This window comes from Myxocyprinus asiaticus, chromosome 11, assembly GCF_019703515.2.
Source record: "Myxocyprinus asiaticus isolate MX2 ecotype Aquarium Trade chromosome 11, UBuf_Myxa_2, whole genome shotgun sequence".
Classification (NCBI taxonomy): Eukaryota; Metazoa; Chordata; class Actinopteri; order Cypriniformes; family Catostomidae; genus Myxocyprinus; species Myxocyprinus asiaticus.
The window spans coordinates 38,880,328-38,900,999 of record NC_059354.1 but is presented as its reverse complement, the minus strand read 5'-3'; the positions used below and the strand labels follow the sequence as shown (position 1 = coordinate 38,900,999).

The 20,672-nt window shown below is 37.3% G+C and overlaps 1 protein-coding gene across 2 annotated transcripts in view; it reads right to left on the bottom strand.

Annotated features, from left to right (window-relative positions):
* Positions 1-20,672, bottom strand: part of LOC127448478 (CLIP-associating protein 1-B-like) — a 124,247-nt gene that overhangs the window by 44,918 nt on the left and 58,657 nt on the right. Inside the window, exons 10-25 of one of the 2 annotated variants that reach the window (XM_051711038.1) lie at positions 20,550-20,626; positions 20,330-20,422; positions 20,095-20,240; positions 17,981-18,116; positions 17,229-17,299; positions 16,742-16,801; positions 16,200-16,277; positions 15,763-15,930; positions 13,379-13,425; positions 12,712-12,882; positions 11,303-11,326; positions 9,199-9,306; positions 6,332-6,487; positions 4,314-4,475; positions 2,553-2,615; positions 1,360-1,463 (exon numbers count right to left, since the gene is read on the bottom strand). In XM_051711038.1, coding sequence (XP_051566998.1) covers positions 1,360-1,463; positions 2,553-2,615; positions 4,314-4,475; positions 6,332-6,487; positions 9,199-9,306; positions 11,303-11,326; positions 12,712-12,882; positions 13,379-13,425; positions 15,763-15,930; positions 16,200-16,277; positions 16,742-16,801; positions 17,229-17,299; positions 17,981-18,116; positions 20,095-20,240; positions 20,330-20,422; positions 20,550-20,626 — 1,664 coding nt within the window. The remainder of the gene's footprint in view (positions 1-1,359; positions 1,464-2,552; positions 2,616-4,313; positions 4,476-6,331; positions 6,488-9,198; positions 9,307-11,302; positions 11,327-12,711; positions 12,883-13,378; positions 13,426-15,762; positions 15,931-16,199; positions 16,278-16,741; positions 16,802-17,228; positions 17,300-17,980; positions 18,117-20,094; positions 20,241-20,329; positions 20,423-20,549; positions 20,627-20,672) is intronic. The other variant, XM_051711040.1, reaches the window with a different exon arrangement.

Here is a 20,672-nt window from a genome sequence, read left to right as displayed (position 1 = left end):
GTGTAAAAAATGTATAAATATTCCTTATTATTTTATGGTTGGAGGGGAGGGGTTGAAAAAGTATGATTTATGATGCTAACCAATAAGTCGTTTCAGAGGTGGAGCAAATTATACAATTTTGATGTAATGTCACAAAGACCATGTGTTTTCATTTGGAACTACTTGGACAGATAAATCTTGCACAAAATATGGTTAATTTTGATTTCTTGTTGACTTAACCCTTGTGCATCAAAAAAAAAAAAAGTTAATCAGAGGTCCTTAGAGGACAAAAATGTCTACGTCAAAAACCTGCCATAATATTATATATTAATATTATTTTCCACTTTCAATTAGTTCATTTTTATAACCAACATCAGTCCTGATCATAACTACCAAATATTCATTCATTTTCAGAATTTTAACCCTTTAAATGGCCGTTTGTTTATATAATGCCACTGTTGTTGAAAAAATGAATTATTTTCCATATACTAAATGCTAAGGGGAATTTTTTATTTTTTTTTGTGATTATTACAGTCTGGAACATGTCAATGATTAGCAACAACATTTGATGCATTATTATTTTTTGTACAGTGTCATATAAAAAAACCTCACACTCAGGACCTTAGAGGACAAAAATGTCTGTGTTACATTATGCCACTGTTGTTTTTCACACACACACACACACACACACACACATACACACACACACACACACACACACTGACATCCATACCAACACACCCACACAATTTTAACTGCATCATTTATTCAATTGGCCTGCAGTGCTCTATAATACAGCAAACAGAAAATAGGAAAAAAGCATGTATTTGCTCCATAGGATAAACATGAGAAAAATGGCACCATCTGGTTGAAAATATTAAAAATTAAAATTTTGAAGCCAGTGCTCCGGAATGAAAGCATAATTCATGATTTTATACTTCAATGGCACTAGGATCAAATATTGCAGTTTTAATGGGTTTCAATGGGGACATTTTTGTCCTTAAGGTCCTGAGTGTAACTGTTTTGTGTACACAGTGTATTATAGATGTATTATAGGAACTGAGGCTGAAATATCAAAATTCCCCCAAAAATACACACCTTTGGCTAAATTTATGCTATTGGCATTAACACAGCCAAAATGAAAAAGACAAAAATGTCCCGGAAGTCACACAAGGGTTAAACAAAGCTAGTCTAAAAAAATATCATTCCTTTTCTCTAAGGAATTTTGGGGCACAACCAGCTAACTGTTTTTTGCCATCCTGGCCTGTAAACAATCTATTATAGCACACAGCAGTATCACTCCTGTTATTTTAGATCAGATAATGAGCAATATTTCAGTTTACCATGATCATGTTTACAAGTGTGAGCAAGGATTCTTACCAAGGCATCAGCCACTGCTGCTTCCACTTCTGTGCCTGTGTTCAGCACCCTCATAGCATTGACAGATGCAGAAATGCGGGCCTGATGGATCAGACCCAGGCGGTCTGTAGAGTTAAAACACAGGACAAGATAGAGAGGATGGACAAAGATGAGCTAGCAAAAACGTACCTTCTAGGACATCACTTTAAAGTCTGGTAATAAATGTATCAATTTAGGCTAGTAGGAAAATTTGTCATAGAGAAAACTTGAGGATGACATGCTGATAAAATCCAACAACATCATAAGAGACAAAAGCCCAGAAAGGACACCAGCACAGACTAAAGGAATAAGCAAAAAGAATTAAGTGTTGCTTTAAACCAAAAAAAAAAAAAAAAAAAAAGTGTAAAGAAGTTAAAGGTGGAGTGTGTAATAATGACTGTATTTAGACAGGTTTCCCAAAAACTCCCCTGTTTTCCACTGGTCGGGAAACTCTTGCCCTAATCTCATGCCACTGCTCGAAGACAATGTTGTTATGTGTGGCTGGTGGGGATGCTCAAACATATAGAATAATATTTTAATATCGCTACACAGTCACAGTGTTTACACTTTTCTGGGAAATCAACCTAAGAATGGCTATACATTGCACACATCACCTTTAAACCTAAATTAAACAATATTACTTAAACTGATAAGAAAATTGTGTCTTGCATGAATAAGTGCAAAAAAGTATTTGAATTATGGGTCCTGAATGCAGAAAATGTACTTTCCAAACAACACAAAAATAAACTGAATCTCTATGGTGCTCACAGCACAAAATGCCAAACAAATTAGACAAAATGTTCCTTTTAAAATCATTACCAGCAATGACAGCGATGCAAACAAGTCTTTAAAATAAGTGGATGTGGCAAGTGTACAAAATCTAATATATGAAGCAGAGAACTTAAGTAAACATTGGAAAACATGCCACCAACTGAGTGTATAAGAAAATAAAAATATTCAAGATGAATAATGATACTTTCGAACAAAAATGGTGTGAAAATAATAAAACTTCACACTTCAGATGACAAGGACATTTCTAAAGGAGCATCTAAATGTAATGACATGGAGTATGGGGGTTTTAGCTTGATCTGTTTTTTTTTTTTGAGAAAAAGTATCAAGGCATGCTCATGATTGGCCCGGTCTGAAGGGAAAGGTGGAGGGGTCATGCAGGTCACCTGACTGGCCCACGGGTTCAGCCGTGGACAGAGCGCTGGTAGAGCGAGAGTGACGTCGGGAAACTGGAAGGGGACAGGAAGTGGGGTGACACCCCAGGCAGGGTTAGTGCTAAACGACAAACACTGTCGCCATACTGAACGCCATGACAAAACATCCTACATGCCACAGTTAATTAGTCATACATCATATCTACGAGTGTCAAATATGCCATCGGCTGATACCAATAACCAAGCACTGAGTCTCTCTGCTGCCCGCTATAGCACAGACAGCATTCAAAAGTGGTTGCGTACACAGTTCAATGTGTCCTTTCTTTCAGTATTTTGCTGCACTTGTTTCCTCTCAATTTTATTTAAGAAAAAAATCAAACAAGCTGTTTTCAGACTATCCACAAATAAAATAAAAATATACAATTTATTTTTATGGACAAACCAACAAAATGGCCACTAGATGCTTTTACATAATACAGTATATACAGTGGCCTAGAAATGTACTTACAAACACTTAAAGGAATAGCTCACCCAAAAATTTTAATTCTCTCATCATTTACTCACCCTCATGTCATCCCAGACTTTCTTTTGCAGATCACAAATTAAGATTTTTAGGAGAATATATCAGCTCACTATCACCTCACAATGCAAGTGAATGGGTACCAAAATTTTGAAGCTCCGAAATGCACATAAATCAGCATAAAAGTAATCCATAAAACTGCAGTGGTTTAATCCATGTCTTCAGAAAATATATGATATGTGTGGGTGAGAGAAATAGATCAATATTTAAGTCCTTTTAACTATAAATTTCCACTATCACTTTCACATTCTTCCTTTTGTTTTTGGCGATTCGCATTCTTCGTGCATATCGCCACCTACTGGGCTGGGAAGAGAATTTACAGTAAAAAAGGACTTGAATCTTGATCTGTTTCTCACCCACACTTATCCTATCACTTTTGAAGATACAGATTTAATTCACTAGAGTCTTGTGGATTACTTTTAAGCTGACTTTGTGCTTTTTGGAACTGTACAATTTTGGTACCCATTCACTTGCATTGTATGGACCTACAGAGCTGAGATATTCTTCTAAAAATCTTTGTGTTCAGCAGAAGAAAAAACAAATTCACACATCTGGGATGGCATGAGGGTGAGTAAATGATGAGAGAATTTTCATTTTTGGAAGAACTATCCCTTTAAGCCACTTACAAATGTATGAATGTCAATGTATTCATTTTTAAATGATAGGACAATACACATTGTTCAAAATGAAGACAAAGTATTTGGACACTTTTTGGTTGTCAAACTAAGTGGAACATGTCTATAGCGAATGTTAAGAACTTCACCTGTGATTAATCAGCAAGGACATCTTGAGGGGAACTTCAAATATCCACTTAAAAGTTACCTTGGGACCCAGCTGATTAAAAGTTAGTTTTGAGAAAAGGTCTAGCATCATTTATTTGCAGATGCCAGTTGATTTGATTTTTCTGGTTTAAATCTATGTAATGATATTCACGTATTTTTAAATGTGGCGTAGTGTCCAAATACTTTTTTGGGCAAGTGTATATTCCAAAATATGCAGCAGCACAGTTTTCTGAAGCACCCTGAGAACATATTAGAACATGTATAACAAAGTGCAAGCGAAAGAAAATTTGATATAAGCATACTATATGGACAGAAGATCCATACTGATCGAGGCCCAATAGATTTGGAGGGAACAGTCTGGGGGTGGCGTTGTTGTTTAGCTCCAATCGGCCACTAATGCGCTGTACTCACCAAGAGGAATGAAGCCCCGAGCGGGACTGGTATCGCGGCTGCTCTCGCGACTGGTGTCACGGCTGCACCCCTGACTCATGCTGGGTCGGGGGATGCGACTGCTCCGGGCTAGCGTGCAATAGGAAGAAGTGGCAGGAAGAAGAGCTTTACCACACAGCCTGGCTGTTAGAACACATGTTAGGACATTAGTGAGGCAGTGGGGCCAGAGAAAAAGGGGGGGGGCATTCCTGGGGTCCCTCTGTTTTAAGAAAGGTTATACATTTAAAGCAAAAGGCTTAACTGAACATTTTGAAGTAGAATCAGACAACATTTAAGCTGAACATGCATTATTAAAGATGAACCAAGTAATTTTTTTTATTGGCCGATACAACAGTGGTCTTGGACTTTATACTGACACCTGTTGGTGTGGCGATGCAGAATCGCCGTAAAAAAGAAATGTTTTCTGTTACCACTGTTGTTTTGGAAATGCTTTATTTACAGGCGTATTCTTCACCCATGTATAATTTATTAAACAACCAAAAGTGTTCAAGATAAAGTGAGTAGTAATCGGCTGGTCATTGCAATCTTAACATGGCGGCCACCATGAGGGAGGATCACCCTTTTGTTGAATAAAGTTCAGTTCACATTGACAAAGATCGTATTGCTGGATGACGCCAAGTGCTTGTATTGTTAGACGTAGTTTGTATGTTATAAGTGGGTAGCAAAATCCCAGAAAAGCTTTTTAAAACTTGATCACAAATGGGATGTATTTCTGGTAAAATATGTCATTCTATTTTGACAAATTAACATTCTGGGGAGGAAAGTGCTTGAAGATAAACTGCAACAGTGCATAATGTATCATATAATGAAAATGATCATGATTATTCATGCATGAATCAAACTCTCTTGAAAAATTACATTTAAAAAATATTGTTGGCTGAGACAAATCTTACACAACAGGGAAATTGCTCACAGTTGACATCCACATCATGCCTAAACTTGACTAAAGTATCTGACAGGAAATAGATCACATGTGCTCTACTGCGTTCACTTCACTGGTTATTCTGCATCGCAGCTCATTTGCATAGAAAAAGTAAAAAAATTTTTTAACTTGCATATCACGTTTCTGGACATGCCCACATCACATCATAAATAGTCCTTGGCACTCATGTCACCGCAAATAGCCAAATCTCACTGAAAATGACTTTCCGGGTTCTTTGTCGCCACAAATGCTGTCAGTGTGAACATTCAAATAGCTTTTTTAGGCCGAGTAAATGTAAATAAAGTTTAAAGAGCAAAGTAATATTCATTTTCTAAGGTGTAAAACTTTTGTGGAAAAAAACTTCTTGGTGCACCTTTAAATATAAGAATAATACACACAAAAAGACAGAATTTGTCTTAAAAGCACTGATATAAATTTGTGAGGGATTCAAAACTTTAAATATTATCAGTCAGTTTTTCAAGCAAATGTTCAATGCTTCTTGTTTTATAGACAAATAACTTAGTCAAATGTACTGAGCTCAGACAATATTTAGTGGTCAGATCATAAAAAGGGCAGCTTTTCTCATGAAAGGCTGATAAACTCGAAGCAAAGATCTAAAAACAGAGCCAGACAGCTGATGAGCAATGAAAGCAGTTGGTAAGACAGCCCTGTCATCTTTCAACAACAGGTAAATCATTCATTTAGGAAAGACAGCAATGAGCAGCCACTAAGTCAGTTTTGACAAACATTTGCGTCAGCTATTTAAATGAATGCAGAGTCCCTTTTCACACAGTTAAGACATCTCATCTCTCTGCACTGGTGGAATCTAACAGGATATGTTGTAAACGATGATTCACTAATTTGTTAAACAGTTAAAGGAAAAGTTCAACCAAAAAATTCTACAAAATTTAATTTTAATAGGGGATTCCTCAAGGAGTCTGGGTCCTCTTAAGTTCCATAATCACGTTGTATTATGCACTTATAAAGAAGTCCATTACATGTCTGCTATATGTGAGTGTCCTTAAGAGTGTAGTGTTGAGATGTGTGCTGCACCTACCAAGGCCCAGTCTGCTTGGGCTAGTCTCACGGCTGCAGCCCTGACTTCGTGGGATCCTCGAATACTTGTCTGAGGGTGTTGTTGGGGCTGTGGCCCTAGGAATTCTGCCATATGTGTGCCCCAAGAGCTTCCCTGGAGAGCTAGATCGGCTGCCGGCTGCAAAGGGAAATGCTGTATGTTGACCATGGCTGTGAATTAGAGAGTGAATATCTACCAAAGCCCATTGGCTTCGCTCTGCTTGACATCCGGGAGATTCAATGCTCAGATTAAGATCATAATCAATGCTCTGTAACTAATTTGATCATCGAAATTCAATTAAATTGTTACTGTGAAAACATGTAAAACAAAGGAAATAACATAAAATAGCACAAGGAAAATACAGTATACTAATGTGAGCATTTATTTTATTGTTGAACCTTAAGCCTTCCTTTAATCACTAGGCTGGTTTGATGAGCAAAACTCAAGTTCATGTTGACAAAATCCTCTATGTGTTGAGATATGTGTATGTAAATCTATGGAGATGAGAATACGGCTTTGATGAAATACGGACAAACACAAAAACATCTGCAAGACAAACAGGGCGAGCTTGGATCCAAGTCAACTTGAGGTGTAGGGGAAACAATCATCTACATGGGCACGGTCACGACAAAATTCAAGTAACAGACACATTTGCCAAAATATATGCATATGCAGATGCATCAAAGCAACAAATAACCTATTATTATAATGGAAGACCTAATTCTCAGAGTAGAGGTATGGTTAACCAAAAATAAAATCTGTCACCATTTACTCATCCTGATGTTGTTACAAATTAATATGACGTTGTTTTATGCATGGAACACAAAAGGAGATGTCCCCATTCACTTCCAATGTATGCGAAAAAGATGCAATGACATCTCCTAACATCTCCCATTTTATTCCACAGAAGAAAGTCATATGGGTCTGAAACAATATGAGGGTGAGTAAATGATGACAGAATTTTTACTTTTGGGTTAGAGCAGGACATGCGACATGATGGTAGATGTGTGATTCATGCAGGGTTCATCTTGAAAGGGTGGTGACAGGATATTAAATGAGCATCATTCTTATGAACAGGGGCTTACCACTAGTGGGGTTAGCTGATCTGGATCCTTGAATATGGAGGCGAGGCACCAGACAGGTGAGAAGTAGCCAGTTACAAAAGATGCTTAATGTGAGGCATGGTTACACAGCATGCACCAGGCAAGATGGCGCTCTAGCAACTTAAAGATATAGTTCACCCAATAATGAAAAAGAATGTTAGCCTCAGTAACTATTCATTTTTATTGCATCTTTTTACATATATTGAAAGTGAACGTTGACTGAGGCTGTCATTCTGCCTAACATCTCTTTTAGAGTTCCATGGAAGAAAGAAAGTAATATGGGTTTGGAACTGCATGAGGGTGAGTAAATGATGACATTTTCCATTTCTGGGTGAACTGTCCATTTAAAGTCACATTTAATCCTAGAGAGTGGCTTTGAATTTTAAATGGTGCAATGAACTGGATTGTGAGAACATTATAAACAAGGCCAACAGATATATAACTGATGAGAGTTGTGGGAGGCCAGTGGTTAACTGACTGAGCTACTAACATAAAGGTTTAAGGTTCAGTTTAATGTGACCTTAAGAGGGTGAATCCCACTAAAACATTTCAAGGTCATATTACACCCCAAATTCTTTTGATTTTGGGTCAAATATCAAAAGAAAGGAATTAAAAGTTAAACTGTTCATAAATTATTAGTTAGACATTAGAAGTTATCTATCACCCAGGGACTGTAATGGTCACAAACCAATCACAATAGTGCCATTAAACAGAGCATTTAACTCCACATTGCTCCAAAGAAACATGGTAAACCACTTTGAATGAAAAGCATCAGTAAAAGTCTCTAGTTTCGGGAAAGTTTAAGCATTTTAATTCATTTTCAAAAATAAGTGCATTTGAGCACAAAAGGATAATGGGTCAATATAAAGTCACTGTCATGCAAAAGAAAAAAGGCAGTTGCTATTTGCACCCTGGTGCAAATAATGGTATATGCTATTTACACCTCGGTACAAATAGTGTCAGATACTATTTGCACCCATATTTAAATACTGGCATACAGTATATGGGCATCACTTCAGCGTGTTTATTGTGTTTTTTTTTGTCCCACAGACACCCTACAACAACCCCAACCCCTAAACCTAACCTTAACCTTACCTTAGAAAACATAACCTTGATTTTACTACCATGGTATTTTGTTGTAAAATTATAGTAACAACAAAATTAACCATGTTTAATACATTACTAACATATTACTGTAATAACACCATAGTCAGTTGCATTAAAACTATGGTTTCTGCCAAAAAACATGGTTACTATAATATTACTATAGTAACACAATAATGCAATACACTCAAGTGATGCTGAGCAGCGGGAGTAAGAGGAAGGGAATGAGTGCTCCTCCAGATCAAACCGTTCTCTGCACTCCTCGACATTTACCGTGACCAAATCACTGTTTACACCCCATGCCACTGCAGCAAGTATTGTTTCATTTGTCGTATATTTCTGTGGTTCCACAAGACTATTGGGGTGCAAATAGCTGCACTGTGTGGCAGATGCTATTTACACCGGGGAGCAAATAGTCACTCTGGAAAAAAAAAAAAACTAAGAATCCCTACCGACATCTACTCTGGTTCCTGAATACCAATCACTTGAAACAAACAATGGAATTTGAAAAAAATAAATAAATATTATTTACAACAAACAAGCACCTTTCCATACGCCTTGCTAGGCCATTGTGAGTCTAGTAGATGGTTTATTGGGTGTAGTAGTAAGGGAATGGAGGTGAAGTACTATGTAAATACTCACGCTGGGATTGAGACACCACTTTAGCTCTGCTTCGACCACGGTTATCTATCACAGTACTACTGGTGCTGACCGCACTGCCTGAGCTCTGCCTCCGGGTGCGCACACGACCTGTGGGTGAAAGACAGTGTTAAAAAAGGTGGTACAGAATGTGAGAGAAAGACAGAGATTTAAAGAGAGTGACACAGAGAGAGACGGACAGAAATGTTATTTAACAATAACAAGAAAAGGACAGGGATACTGAGGACAAACATACAGATTCACTTACATTGACTGGAAGGATTTCCATGACATGCTGCATTAAACTAGTTGGTGTTCAAATAAACGCAACTCCAGAATATTATTGGCTTTTGAGCAAAAGCAGCAATGGCTTTCAAATAACATCTATCAAATCAAATGAGTACTGTCTGGTCTTCTTGTAAAATCAACCCAAAAAATGGAAATACGCTTTGATGCAACTTAATACAGTATGGCCCAGGTTTGCGTGTATAAAAAATGTGCAAACTTTCAGATGCACAAAATAGCACATCTTGGCAATTTTTGCGTGTTTCCCCGAAATGAATATGCAATTTAGAGGCGTGCTTTCAAAACCGCATAATAAAGGACGTGCAGATGCAAATTAATCGAATTGCACCTGCAAAGTGATTAATCAAGCCTGGAAGTAATTTCAGAACCGGAAACTACGAGAGCAAATTAATACGAATGAACGGCAGGTATTAATCTGATTTGCACTGTGCATCATGCTGTCATTGTTACAAAATGGAGACTTTGAGAACAGATAATATGTAGAACACTCTTTATTGACACACATTAATATGAAATACAATTTATATTTATGAAAAAAACTGTTTTATTCGATTATTTTAAAACTCAATATCATAACTGATAACATCATTAGCCTACAAACAATTTAAGCCCAAATTATGTTGTAATTTAATGTTTTAAACATTGTTTTTAACTGCAGAAATATTTGAAGTGCCGGTTCTTTCCAGTACTCGAAGCAGGCCGATGCGTACCTGTACACCGAACAGGTATCATCTTGATCCCGAGTGCACGTTCTGTACCATGTATACATAGTGGTGCAATGGCTTAACATGTACATAATATTGTATTTTCTTTGTGAATTATGAACATTTCAAGTGAAGTGTCATGTGCATTCTCATCAACTACTCTTCCACTTGTTAAATAGCAGGGATTTTTTGATGATATCATACAATCCTATAAATAAACGCCATATTGAATAAAAATTAAATGCCATTTAGTGAGAGCTGTACTGTAATTGCTTTTGGTGCAAGTACCACACGCAAAAGCCTCCTTTTGGAGAGTGTGTCCATCATATTTGCATGTGTAGTTATTTGCACGATTTTTCTTAGTAAATCACCCGCAAAATGGCCACAATGCAATTTCATAGATTGCACAAGCAAATTAGTACCCATTATTTGAGATCTTAGTAAATCTGGGCCTATGTTTCCTATATGAAATTTTGCAGTCTTTAAGCTAAGCTAAAAGGCCATTCACACTGATAGCACTTTTCAGCTACAAGGGAAACAAAGTGATGCAATTTGGCCAGTAACAATGGAAGTGCAGTGAGTTAATCATGTGATCCACCAAATGATACAGTTGGACACTGTAGTTGAGCAGAAACGACTACTAGCGACTAACAGTACAGCGACCTCCAGCGTATATAATCGCTGTAAATATGAACACTCTTTTAGAAGAAATCATGAACTAAACCATAAAAGGCAGTGTAAGGGGCAGTGTAAGAATGCATTTTTGTGACTGTCTGCGCTGTTTTAAAAAAAAAAATTCTATTCAAACGTGCTAGACCGACATCTTTGACCATTGTAGCATGTCTGAAGTAGCCCCACGTTTTTTAAGACCTGAACTTTTAAAAACGGATCTCGAGACAAACATGTTCTTTTCCATTCGTTGCCCTGCATCTAGCATTTTGGGGGGTGAGGTTGTGGGTAGAGGGTATATCATGCAAACAGGCCATGCAGACCACTAGCATAGTCAGATCACAAGTTGTGTGGTTGTTAAGCGACAAAGGGGACAAAAAAAAACAAACACTTCTGTCCACACATACGAGTATACACATACATCTTACCATCTAGTTTACCAGGTGCACCGTCTTTTGGGCAAAACACAAAAAACAAAAGCAGGGGTGTGCATGGTGGAGAGGGGAGGTACAAGAGGCAGAGGTTAAAGTCAGTTAAGCCAATGGAAGCATGGAAGACAGGGATCTGCTCACAAATGGGCTTTGCATGGAAGCACACAGGAGCTAATGAGTGTGACTGAGGGTAAGGAATTAAAATCTCTTGGATACTTCAAAATCATGGGATTAGAAAGCAGTGCAGAAGAACATTACATAGATAAGAGTAATAGAAAAGCTAGCGGCAAGTGGTGAGTTTGGCTTACTGCATTAAGACAATGCATGAATAGGTCACCCAAAAATGAACATTTAATCATTTTAGTTGCCCTTATGTCTTTTTAAACCCTGAGAATTCAAAGAATTATTTTCTTCTGTGAAACACAAAAGATATTAGGCAGAATCAAGGAGCCATAATATGAAATTCCCATGCAATGAAAGCGTACATTTTTGTTTTTTTTTACTGCAGAGCTCAAAAAAGTTTAACAAGGTGCTAATTAGGTATCATACATGTAGTGTTGTACATATAACTTGTGCTCTCCATTCCTACATCTTCATGAAGCCAAAATGTAAGCCCTTATTTACACATAATCTTGCACTCTGCTGCAGCTCACAATCTCTTTTGAAGTCGGCTTTTAAAAGAGTTGCGTCACGATCGCTGTGACATGCAAGAACCAATGGAGTGTAGCGTCAATCACAGCTTCAGAAGACTTGGAATACAGCCAAACCAATCGTTTGGACTACTTTTATGAAACTTTAATGGTACTTTTTGTCCATTTTGGAGCTTGGCAGTATTAATCCACTTTCTTTGTATGGAAAACAGATGCTTGGACATTCTGCTTAAAAACTTTTTTTTTTTTTTTTTTTTTTTTTAAATGGAAGAAAGAAAACAGTGTAAGGGTCAGAATGACATGGGCTTGAGTAAAAGATTAGAATATTGTAATTTTTGGGTGAACTATCCCTTTACAATAATCGTAGCAGAATGTTTAGTGGAAGAATATTGAAGGACTGATGCGTTACAAAGTGCTCCAACAAGCTCTTCTACCTTCTGCCTATTGAAAAACTAACAATGGGAAAACCAAAAGATAATTATTTTTACTCTCCCAACTAAAATAACCAAACTAAACAAAAAAAACAAACAAAAAAAACTAAAACCCTTGAGGATAATAAATAGTAGAACATCGGTGACACACACTCGTCGTTTGTTCCTCATCAGAGAGCAGCTTAATAACATCGATGGTGCCCATCAGTTTTATTAATGGACTGCTGCTGCCATAAAAGCCACTGATTTTTATGGGTATTTTATTAAAATTCCTAATTAGGGATTCGAGAGGAGAAAAGATTGATTGAGTGTGAGCGGGTCTCACCCAGAGAGGCGTAGGAGCCTGGCGGCAGGGCCGCGGCGGAGCTGAAGGGAGACGGGGAGGTTACCGTGGAAATGCGGGTTTTGGCACTGACGGCGGCGTTCACGTCTACATCACTGCGGGAACGCTGGAGGGTGCCGGGTGTGGAAGACACCCTAGAGCCCATCACTTTACCTGAGACGGGAAAGTGGGCAACAGTGAAACCACAGAAACATTACAGAAGAAATTGATGAGAAACGTGATCTATAAATTTGTATCCATGTGCTAAAGTTCCAGTCAGTTTCAGTCAAAGGTTTGAACACCCCAACTCATTATTTTCTATTAATATTATTACTATTTTCCACATTTTCCACAACTATAAGACATACCTAAAAATGTTAAACAAATCAAAACTATCTTACATTTTAGCTTTTTTAAACTAGCCAGCCTGTGCTTAAATTACATCTTTGCACACTCTAGTTATTCTCTCAACCAACTTCACGAGGTGCATCCTGAGACGCTTTTTACACAGTATTAAAAGAGTTCCTGTTTATGCTTTTTTCCCCATGTAAGGTTTTTAAGGTCATAATAAACATAAATTCAGTCAATTGTATCCCAACTTTTGACTGGTAATATTTGTGCTTGTATACAAGTGATAAGCTGCTGGAAAACAGTGTTGCTTTACACTTACTTCTTGTAACGGGGGCTCCAATGACACTCTTCACTGACAGCGGCCGACTGCGGGAAGTTAGACAAAAAGTGCAGAAAGTTGTATAGTCATCATCAAAATCATCATGAATATATTACGTATATTCAAAATGTCGCCAAGCCCAACCTTAAATTAACACATTTTAACACCTACAAATCTAAAATAATTGCATTGATAATTATAATACATATTCTAATGCAGATAAATAATAAATAATTATACACATAATTGCTTTCAAATCACAATAGCTTCGTGCCACCAGACTCTCAGCATTTAAAATCAAATGTTATTTTGCTTTTAACACCTTCTTGGCCAGACTTTTGCTTGCCATGTTTACAACCAGTACTGCACTGTTTGGTGCTTTTGTGTACAGAAACTGATACCAGAATGTCATTATTAGAGCTGTCACTCATCACACTAGTGCTAATGCAAGATGATCTCACTCTTTTGCACAACAGCGAGTGAATTTAACAGATGCTGCTGTCTCATATTGAAGATGACATCATTGCTTTATATCCGAAGGAGTCTCAACATGCTAGGAAACACAATAATCAATCTATATACATGCTCCGTCAGCCAGGGATGGCAAATCTTTCACCAGATTTAACATGACTAGCCATAACTCAGTTTTTGATAGCATGATTTAGCTCCCTAACGCCACCCAGATGAAAAATCATCATAATAAAGAATACTAAGTTATTAGTTATGAGTTATTGAGTGACTGATTAACTTTGGTAGAAAACATCAAGATAAGTCTGGAACGCTGTCATCATCGGATTTAAAATCACTAACTATAAAATATGTTTATAGTATATATAGTAGGGTTCAAATGTCTCAGAGCCCACTGAAAATCTGGAATTTGTTAATTCAAGTTTATTGACAAATTTGAAACAAAGAAAAGTTAAGAAAAATGAATTTTAGAAGAAAAAATATTTTAATATTCTGCACTGATCCTAGCTAATGTGACATTGGCATGTAAACTCCTCAAATTCTCAAATCATGCTGGGATAACATGGATTAACAGGTATTGCACAAAGTCCATGCCACTCGAGTTCATGCTGTGAACAAAAGGGGGACACATCAAATATTCATGTTTTCATCATTTTTCAATTCAACTTTTCAACAATTCACTCAAATTGTTTGGCTGATAATACAATTTGCGATTTATGTTGTTAAATGAGAATGTTGTTTAATTAACATGCAATTATATTCTATTTTAACTACAATAAGAATGTAATAATATTTTAATTGAATTACAATTAAAATGTAATTAAATTAGAATAATTGTAAAATAAAAGCATTTTCACTAGTGGTCTCAGACCTTTGGATTCCACAGTACAGTCAAAAAGGCATACAAATATTCATTAATGGTGGCAAGTAAAATGAAGAGATAGACCAGTTATTGGTTTGCCCAATATTTTTTAACCGATAAATATCATGCTTACAGATAAAGTTGGACAATATTAGTAATATTAGCAAAATTAGTTTTGCAAAGCAGTTCACCAGAGTTTAATGATAAATGATTGAGCTGATAATGTGAAATAAAAACAAGAATTAAAAAAAATCGGTTATGCATATCGGTTATCGGACAATTAAACACAAAAATAATTAGTATCGTATCGGACATTAAAAAAACATTACACAGGTCTCTGGAATACTCTATTCTGGTCAACGGTACCATCTAGGGGTCTGATATTTTGGAATAACTGCACATCCAGGGATTAAGTCATATCGGATCAGTCATCCGGGTATTGCGGTTCATCTTTCTTTTCTACTTCTCAGATCACCGTGCGATTTCTACAAGTAAGCTAATAAAATAATTTCAACTCAATGTTTATCATTTATAATTTACTAATTAATTATAATAATTATAAATAATATATAATAATTATAAATCATTTCCAATCAATGTTTCATGTTCATTTATTTATTTGGCAGGTAGTCTTTTAATAAGCTGGATAATGAGCAGTCAGACAGTCATTATTTACAAAATAAACACCAACACAACTCTGATGCAAACCAGAGGTGGAATTCAGCTGTTCAGTGAATTCTTTCTTCTCACATAATTACAGAATTTCAATGCAAATCAATGTTTCATGTCCATTTATTTATTTGGCAAATAGTCTTGTAATAAGCTGGAAAATGAGCAGTCAGATGGTCATTATTTACAAAATAAACACCAACAGAATTCAGCTGTTCAGGGATTTCTTTCTTCTCAAATAATTATATAATTTCAATGCAAATCAATATGATATTATGTCCATTTATTTACTTGGTTAATTGCAGTGTAATGAGCGAGATAATGTACAGTCAGCCATAACCCTTATATCTCGGTTGATCTCTAGTAAAATGTGTGCGTGTCTCACTTGAGACTCTCCTGCGAGCTTGATGAGGAGCGGTCAGACTGCGGTAGAGACACTATACTATCAGAACTCTTCAGGTGAGACTGAAGGGCCTTCTGATAGGTCGACTCCAACGCCTGAAACAGGTGCTCCGCCTCCCGACTGTAATGGCCATGGAATCCCCAGTAACACCTGTAGAAGATATCAATAGAAATTCACCTTCATGTTGTTCCAAACCTGTATGACTTTCTTCCATGAAACACAAAAGATGATATTAGGCATAATGTTAGCCATAGTCACCATTCACTTTAATCACATTTTTTTCAATACAATGTTAATGTGACAGAGGCTGTCAGGACCTAACATATCTTTTTGTGAGAACTACAAACAAATATTTCATTAAACTACTCCTGAGACACTGTCTAAGCAAGTACTTAAAACAAATTGCAAAACAGACTTACTTTCTGGCCACAGATCTGGCTTCTGAATCAGCATCATGGATCCCCTTCTTAATGGTCTCAGTGAGCACCGCCACATGCCTGGGGTAGTAGGGAAACATGTTAAGTACTGTTTCTTGTAGTCAAGTCTCCTTATAAACTTTCTGGATCTGGAACCAGAGCTTTCTCTCAGTTCTCTATAGGCGGCACAGTTGGAAAGAGAGGATAAGGGGAGTCTGGCTCTCCTTATAAAAGAGCTCCTGGCACTATTGCCATGGAAACGGCTGGGATGCATGGTTGCCACACATCCTTGGCTCATCAATTCCCCCCGCGAGAATCATCATCAGTTGCCCATTCAGCCAAGCTTTGATAAGTAACATGTTTTTACCAGTTAAATGTCACAAAAACAGGAAAGGGAGGGGGGGCGATCACTTGGTCGCAACACAAATTCATGCACATATTAAGTTCTATGACAAACATTCTGGGTAGAAATTATTTCACAAAAACAAATAAGTGCATCTTCACACCCACTATGGCATCAGTCATTTCTCACTCACTGTACTCACCTCTCTAGAGTATGCGTTTGCCATTCTTGCAACAACAGGTCTAAAAACTCATAACACCGTCTGATGAGGGTGAGAAAGATAACGTATTTGTAATGGAAGACAATCTTTTTTTAGTTTTACATTCTTAAACGAATAGTTCACTCGAAAATGAAAATTCTGTCATCATTTACTCACCATCATGTAATTCCAAACATGGATGACTTTCTTTCTTCAGTGGAACGCAAAAAGAGAAATAATGAATATTGTGCTGGTCGTTCTTTTCCAAGCAATAACAATGAATTGGGATTGAAGCTTTCAATTGAAAAATGTAAGATATTTAAGTTGCTATTAATGTCTTCAGAATATCTCCTTTTGTGTTCCACCAAAGAAAGTCAGTCATGTGATTTTGATACAACATAAGGGTGAGTAAATAATGACAGAAGTTTCCTAATTTTGGATACATTTTTCCTTTACTTTCAAATAGATCTCTCAGGAAGGTGTAGGTTACCTTCGAACAGCCACGGATTTGGATGTACAGTTGCTGGTGATGATTGGGATAAGGCGTGGGAAGTGTGTATGCTTAGAGACAAAAAAAATAAATAAAATCAAATTTAATCACAAATCCTGGCAGCAGAATATCACAATATTTTGTCACCTGTAAGAATGTACTTCAATACAAAAAAAGTCCCTCAAAAACACTGTGTTGAAGCTCCTCGGGGCCCATTGAAGTTAATATGGCAAGAAGCATGCGCACATTAGCTGTTCAAAACTCTAGTAAGCTACCTACGAAGAAAGCATTTTAAAGCGCCATAAGTGCACTGACAACACGAAGTCTGCTTCAAAAGTTCCGGCAAATTCTAAGGCAGCATTGCATGTATCCTTCACAGAAAAGGCAATTGTGACAAACTCAGTTGGAAAAAGTTCATCCACGATAGCAGACGAAGAAATGTAGACAATTAACATACTAAAATGTGTGTTGTGTTTGTTATGCTATGTCTAGCTTCTAAAAACGTGTATGGTCTGAAAGGCCCCTTAGAAGGTAGCTACTATGTTGGCAGCAAAGAAAAAGTGGCTCACTATGTTTTGGAAAAGAGGTATTGTGTCACTTTTTGGTAAATAAAAAGATACAAGTTGAGACACAGTGTCTCTAACATAGTGGAAAATCAACGTACTACAGCTTGTGCAAATAAAAAAATAAAAAATAAATAAAAGATAGAAAAACTAAAGAAAAGTAGTGTGAACTTTTTCATCAGGACTCACTCTCAGGATGAGGCGGATGGCTGCTACTCCGGATGTTGCCATAATTTTGGCGCTGTTGGGCACCAAGTTGAGCAGCGTGGGCATGATGCTTTCAGCTCCGTGGTCAAATTTATTCCCCAACACTAAGGACAGATGCCTGCAAGACAGCAAAACTCACCAATCAACAAGACACATGATGGACGATACAGAGACTTTGGGTCTAGATGAAATTTATCACATTCATGTGACATTAAGGCATGGAACTTTAGATATTCATCACATAGCTGCACTTTACCAGAAGAGCTTGCCCGCACCCTCCAGTCAGTTCGGTTCCACTTCATTAGAAACACATTAAGACCCTGAATAATTAAAGACTGGCACTGAGCCATGCTCAATCACAGAGACTCGCAAAGCAGCTGCAGTAACCACTTTAAAACTGAACTGAAGATGGAAGCCAATGAGATACCACACAGAACATTGTGAAATACTGGCATACTGTTGAAGTGAAGGGCCATGACATCTACTCATTTTTGCAAGTAGACAAGTTGTTGGTGAGTCAATGCTATAGTTTCACTTTATTTTCACATTCTCGTAATTCCAAATTAATTTGGCCATTGCAGTTTACAATATTATACAATACTATGCAGATACACCAGGATGGAGTTTGTGGATAGAAGAATTGTCTTCCTGCTCTCACCAGTTCAATTTATTGTACATGGTAGATCTTTCTGCAATAACATGATGAAAAAGTAGATCTCATTTCATAGAAGTGTGAGCATCCCTGCTGTAAATGATGAAGATGGAGGCTTTCCTTTATTTGACTACCGTACGTGACATCAAATAATTATCATATGACAAATGTCTCCTCTCCTACCCAGTGCAGTTTATATTTCTGTCGCAGAGAATTGAGTTGATTGCATAGGTACACTGTTGGGTTGGGCATCAGTCATAATTTTAGAAAAATATACAACATAAACTTTGACATGTTACTTGAGCATGTAACTTAAATGTCCTTTTTTCTCTCCAGCCAAGTAACTTTTTTAACCAGACAAGTAAATGACCAATTTACTTGTCCAGAGGACAAGCACATGACAATGCTTAATGTCGAGCCCTGCAACCAATGTGTTTATGATTAAATTACTACCAGAGCACAAAATTGTTTACAAGAGCACAAAGTTCTTCATAGATCTAGCCTCTTAATTTTGCCCTCAAAATGCACCAGACTGATGCATTTAACTTTAAAATGTACAACATTTTCTTACGGGGGAGCATGCCCCCGGACCCCCATTGAGGGTCCAAGGTCAACCCACCACAGTCTCACAAAATCCTGTGGGAAACACTGCAGGCCCAAAGCATTGACCAGTGGTAAAACTTAACGACTTGTTGCTGGGGTTGCTAACGGCTCTCTCACCTTCATATGCGCCCAATCTTTTGATTCTCGACAATGTAAATTAAGCTTATGACTGGAAATCAGTTGAAAACTATTGGGTAGGTGATAAACAGCCATGAATCTTTTTGGTGACTATATCAACTGGAATTCTTTAAAGGGATAGTTCACCCAAAAATTTTAATTGTCTCATCATTTACTCACCCACATGCCATTCCAGATGTGTATGACTGACTTTCTTCTGCTGAACACAAATGACGATTTTTGGAAGAATATTTCAGCTCTGTAGGTCCTCACAATGCAAGAGAATGGGTACCAACATTTTGAATCTCCAAAAGTACATACAGGTAGCATAAAAGTAATTCATACAGACTCGAGTGGTTAAATTTATATCTTCAGAAGTGATATGATAAGTTTGGGTGAGAAACAAATAACTATATAAGTCCTTTTTTTTTTTTTTACTTTCAGTCTCCACTTTCACATTCTTCTTTTTTTGACGATTCACATTTTTCATGCATATCGCCACCTACTGCGCTGGGAGAGAATTTATATTAAAAATAGACTTAAGTATTGATCTGTTTCTCATCCACAGTGCTGAAATATTCTTTAAAAAAACTTTGTGTTCAGCAGAATAATCTGGGATGGCATAAGGGTTAGTTAATGATGAAAGAATTGTCTTTTTTTGGGTGAACTACCCCTTCAATAAACATCCAAACAGAGACTGTTCAGAAGTAGAGTGGCTTCTTACCCTAACGTGATACAGGCCTCTCGAACTACTTGGGAACGAAGATCTTTAGCAGAGAGCTTGAAGGCACCTTCTAAAAGCCGGAGATGTTGAAGGAAACCCTCGTGTTCGGTTGCACCAGCCAGAACCAGTGACCGCACTTTCTTCAGCTGAATACATGATATGAGAGGTCCGTCAGTGCCCCTTTGAAACACATTTTTCAAGCTAGCAGCGGAGAAACTGAACAGCAATAACTTACAGCAGTAACTCTGTGCTCCCAATCTTGCTTGTCATCTGATAGTACTTCACGGATCTTATTCATGGAGTCCTCCAACTCCTTACTGGAATATATCTGAAAATGGAGATCACATCTATTTCTTGCCTTGTGTGTTTGTGGGATAAGCAAAACTCCATTTAAGATGATAAAGTTTAAATCAACGTCACATGCAGCATTGAACCTCTTTGCAGGTGTGCATTACCTGCACTGCAGGTGCATCTTCAAAAGCCTTAATGAAATCCTCCTCATCCACAGCTCCAGCACTGACTCCGTCCTTCCCTGAGGGACCAAAATCACAAATATTTCTCTGACTCTCCATCTATAT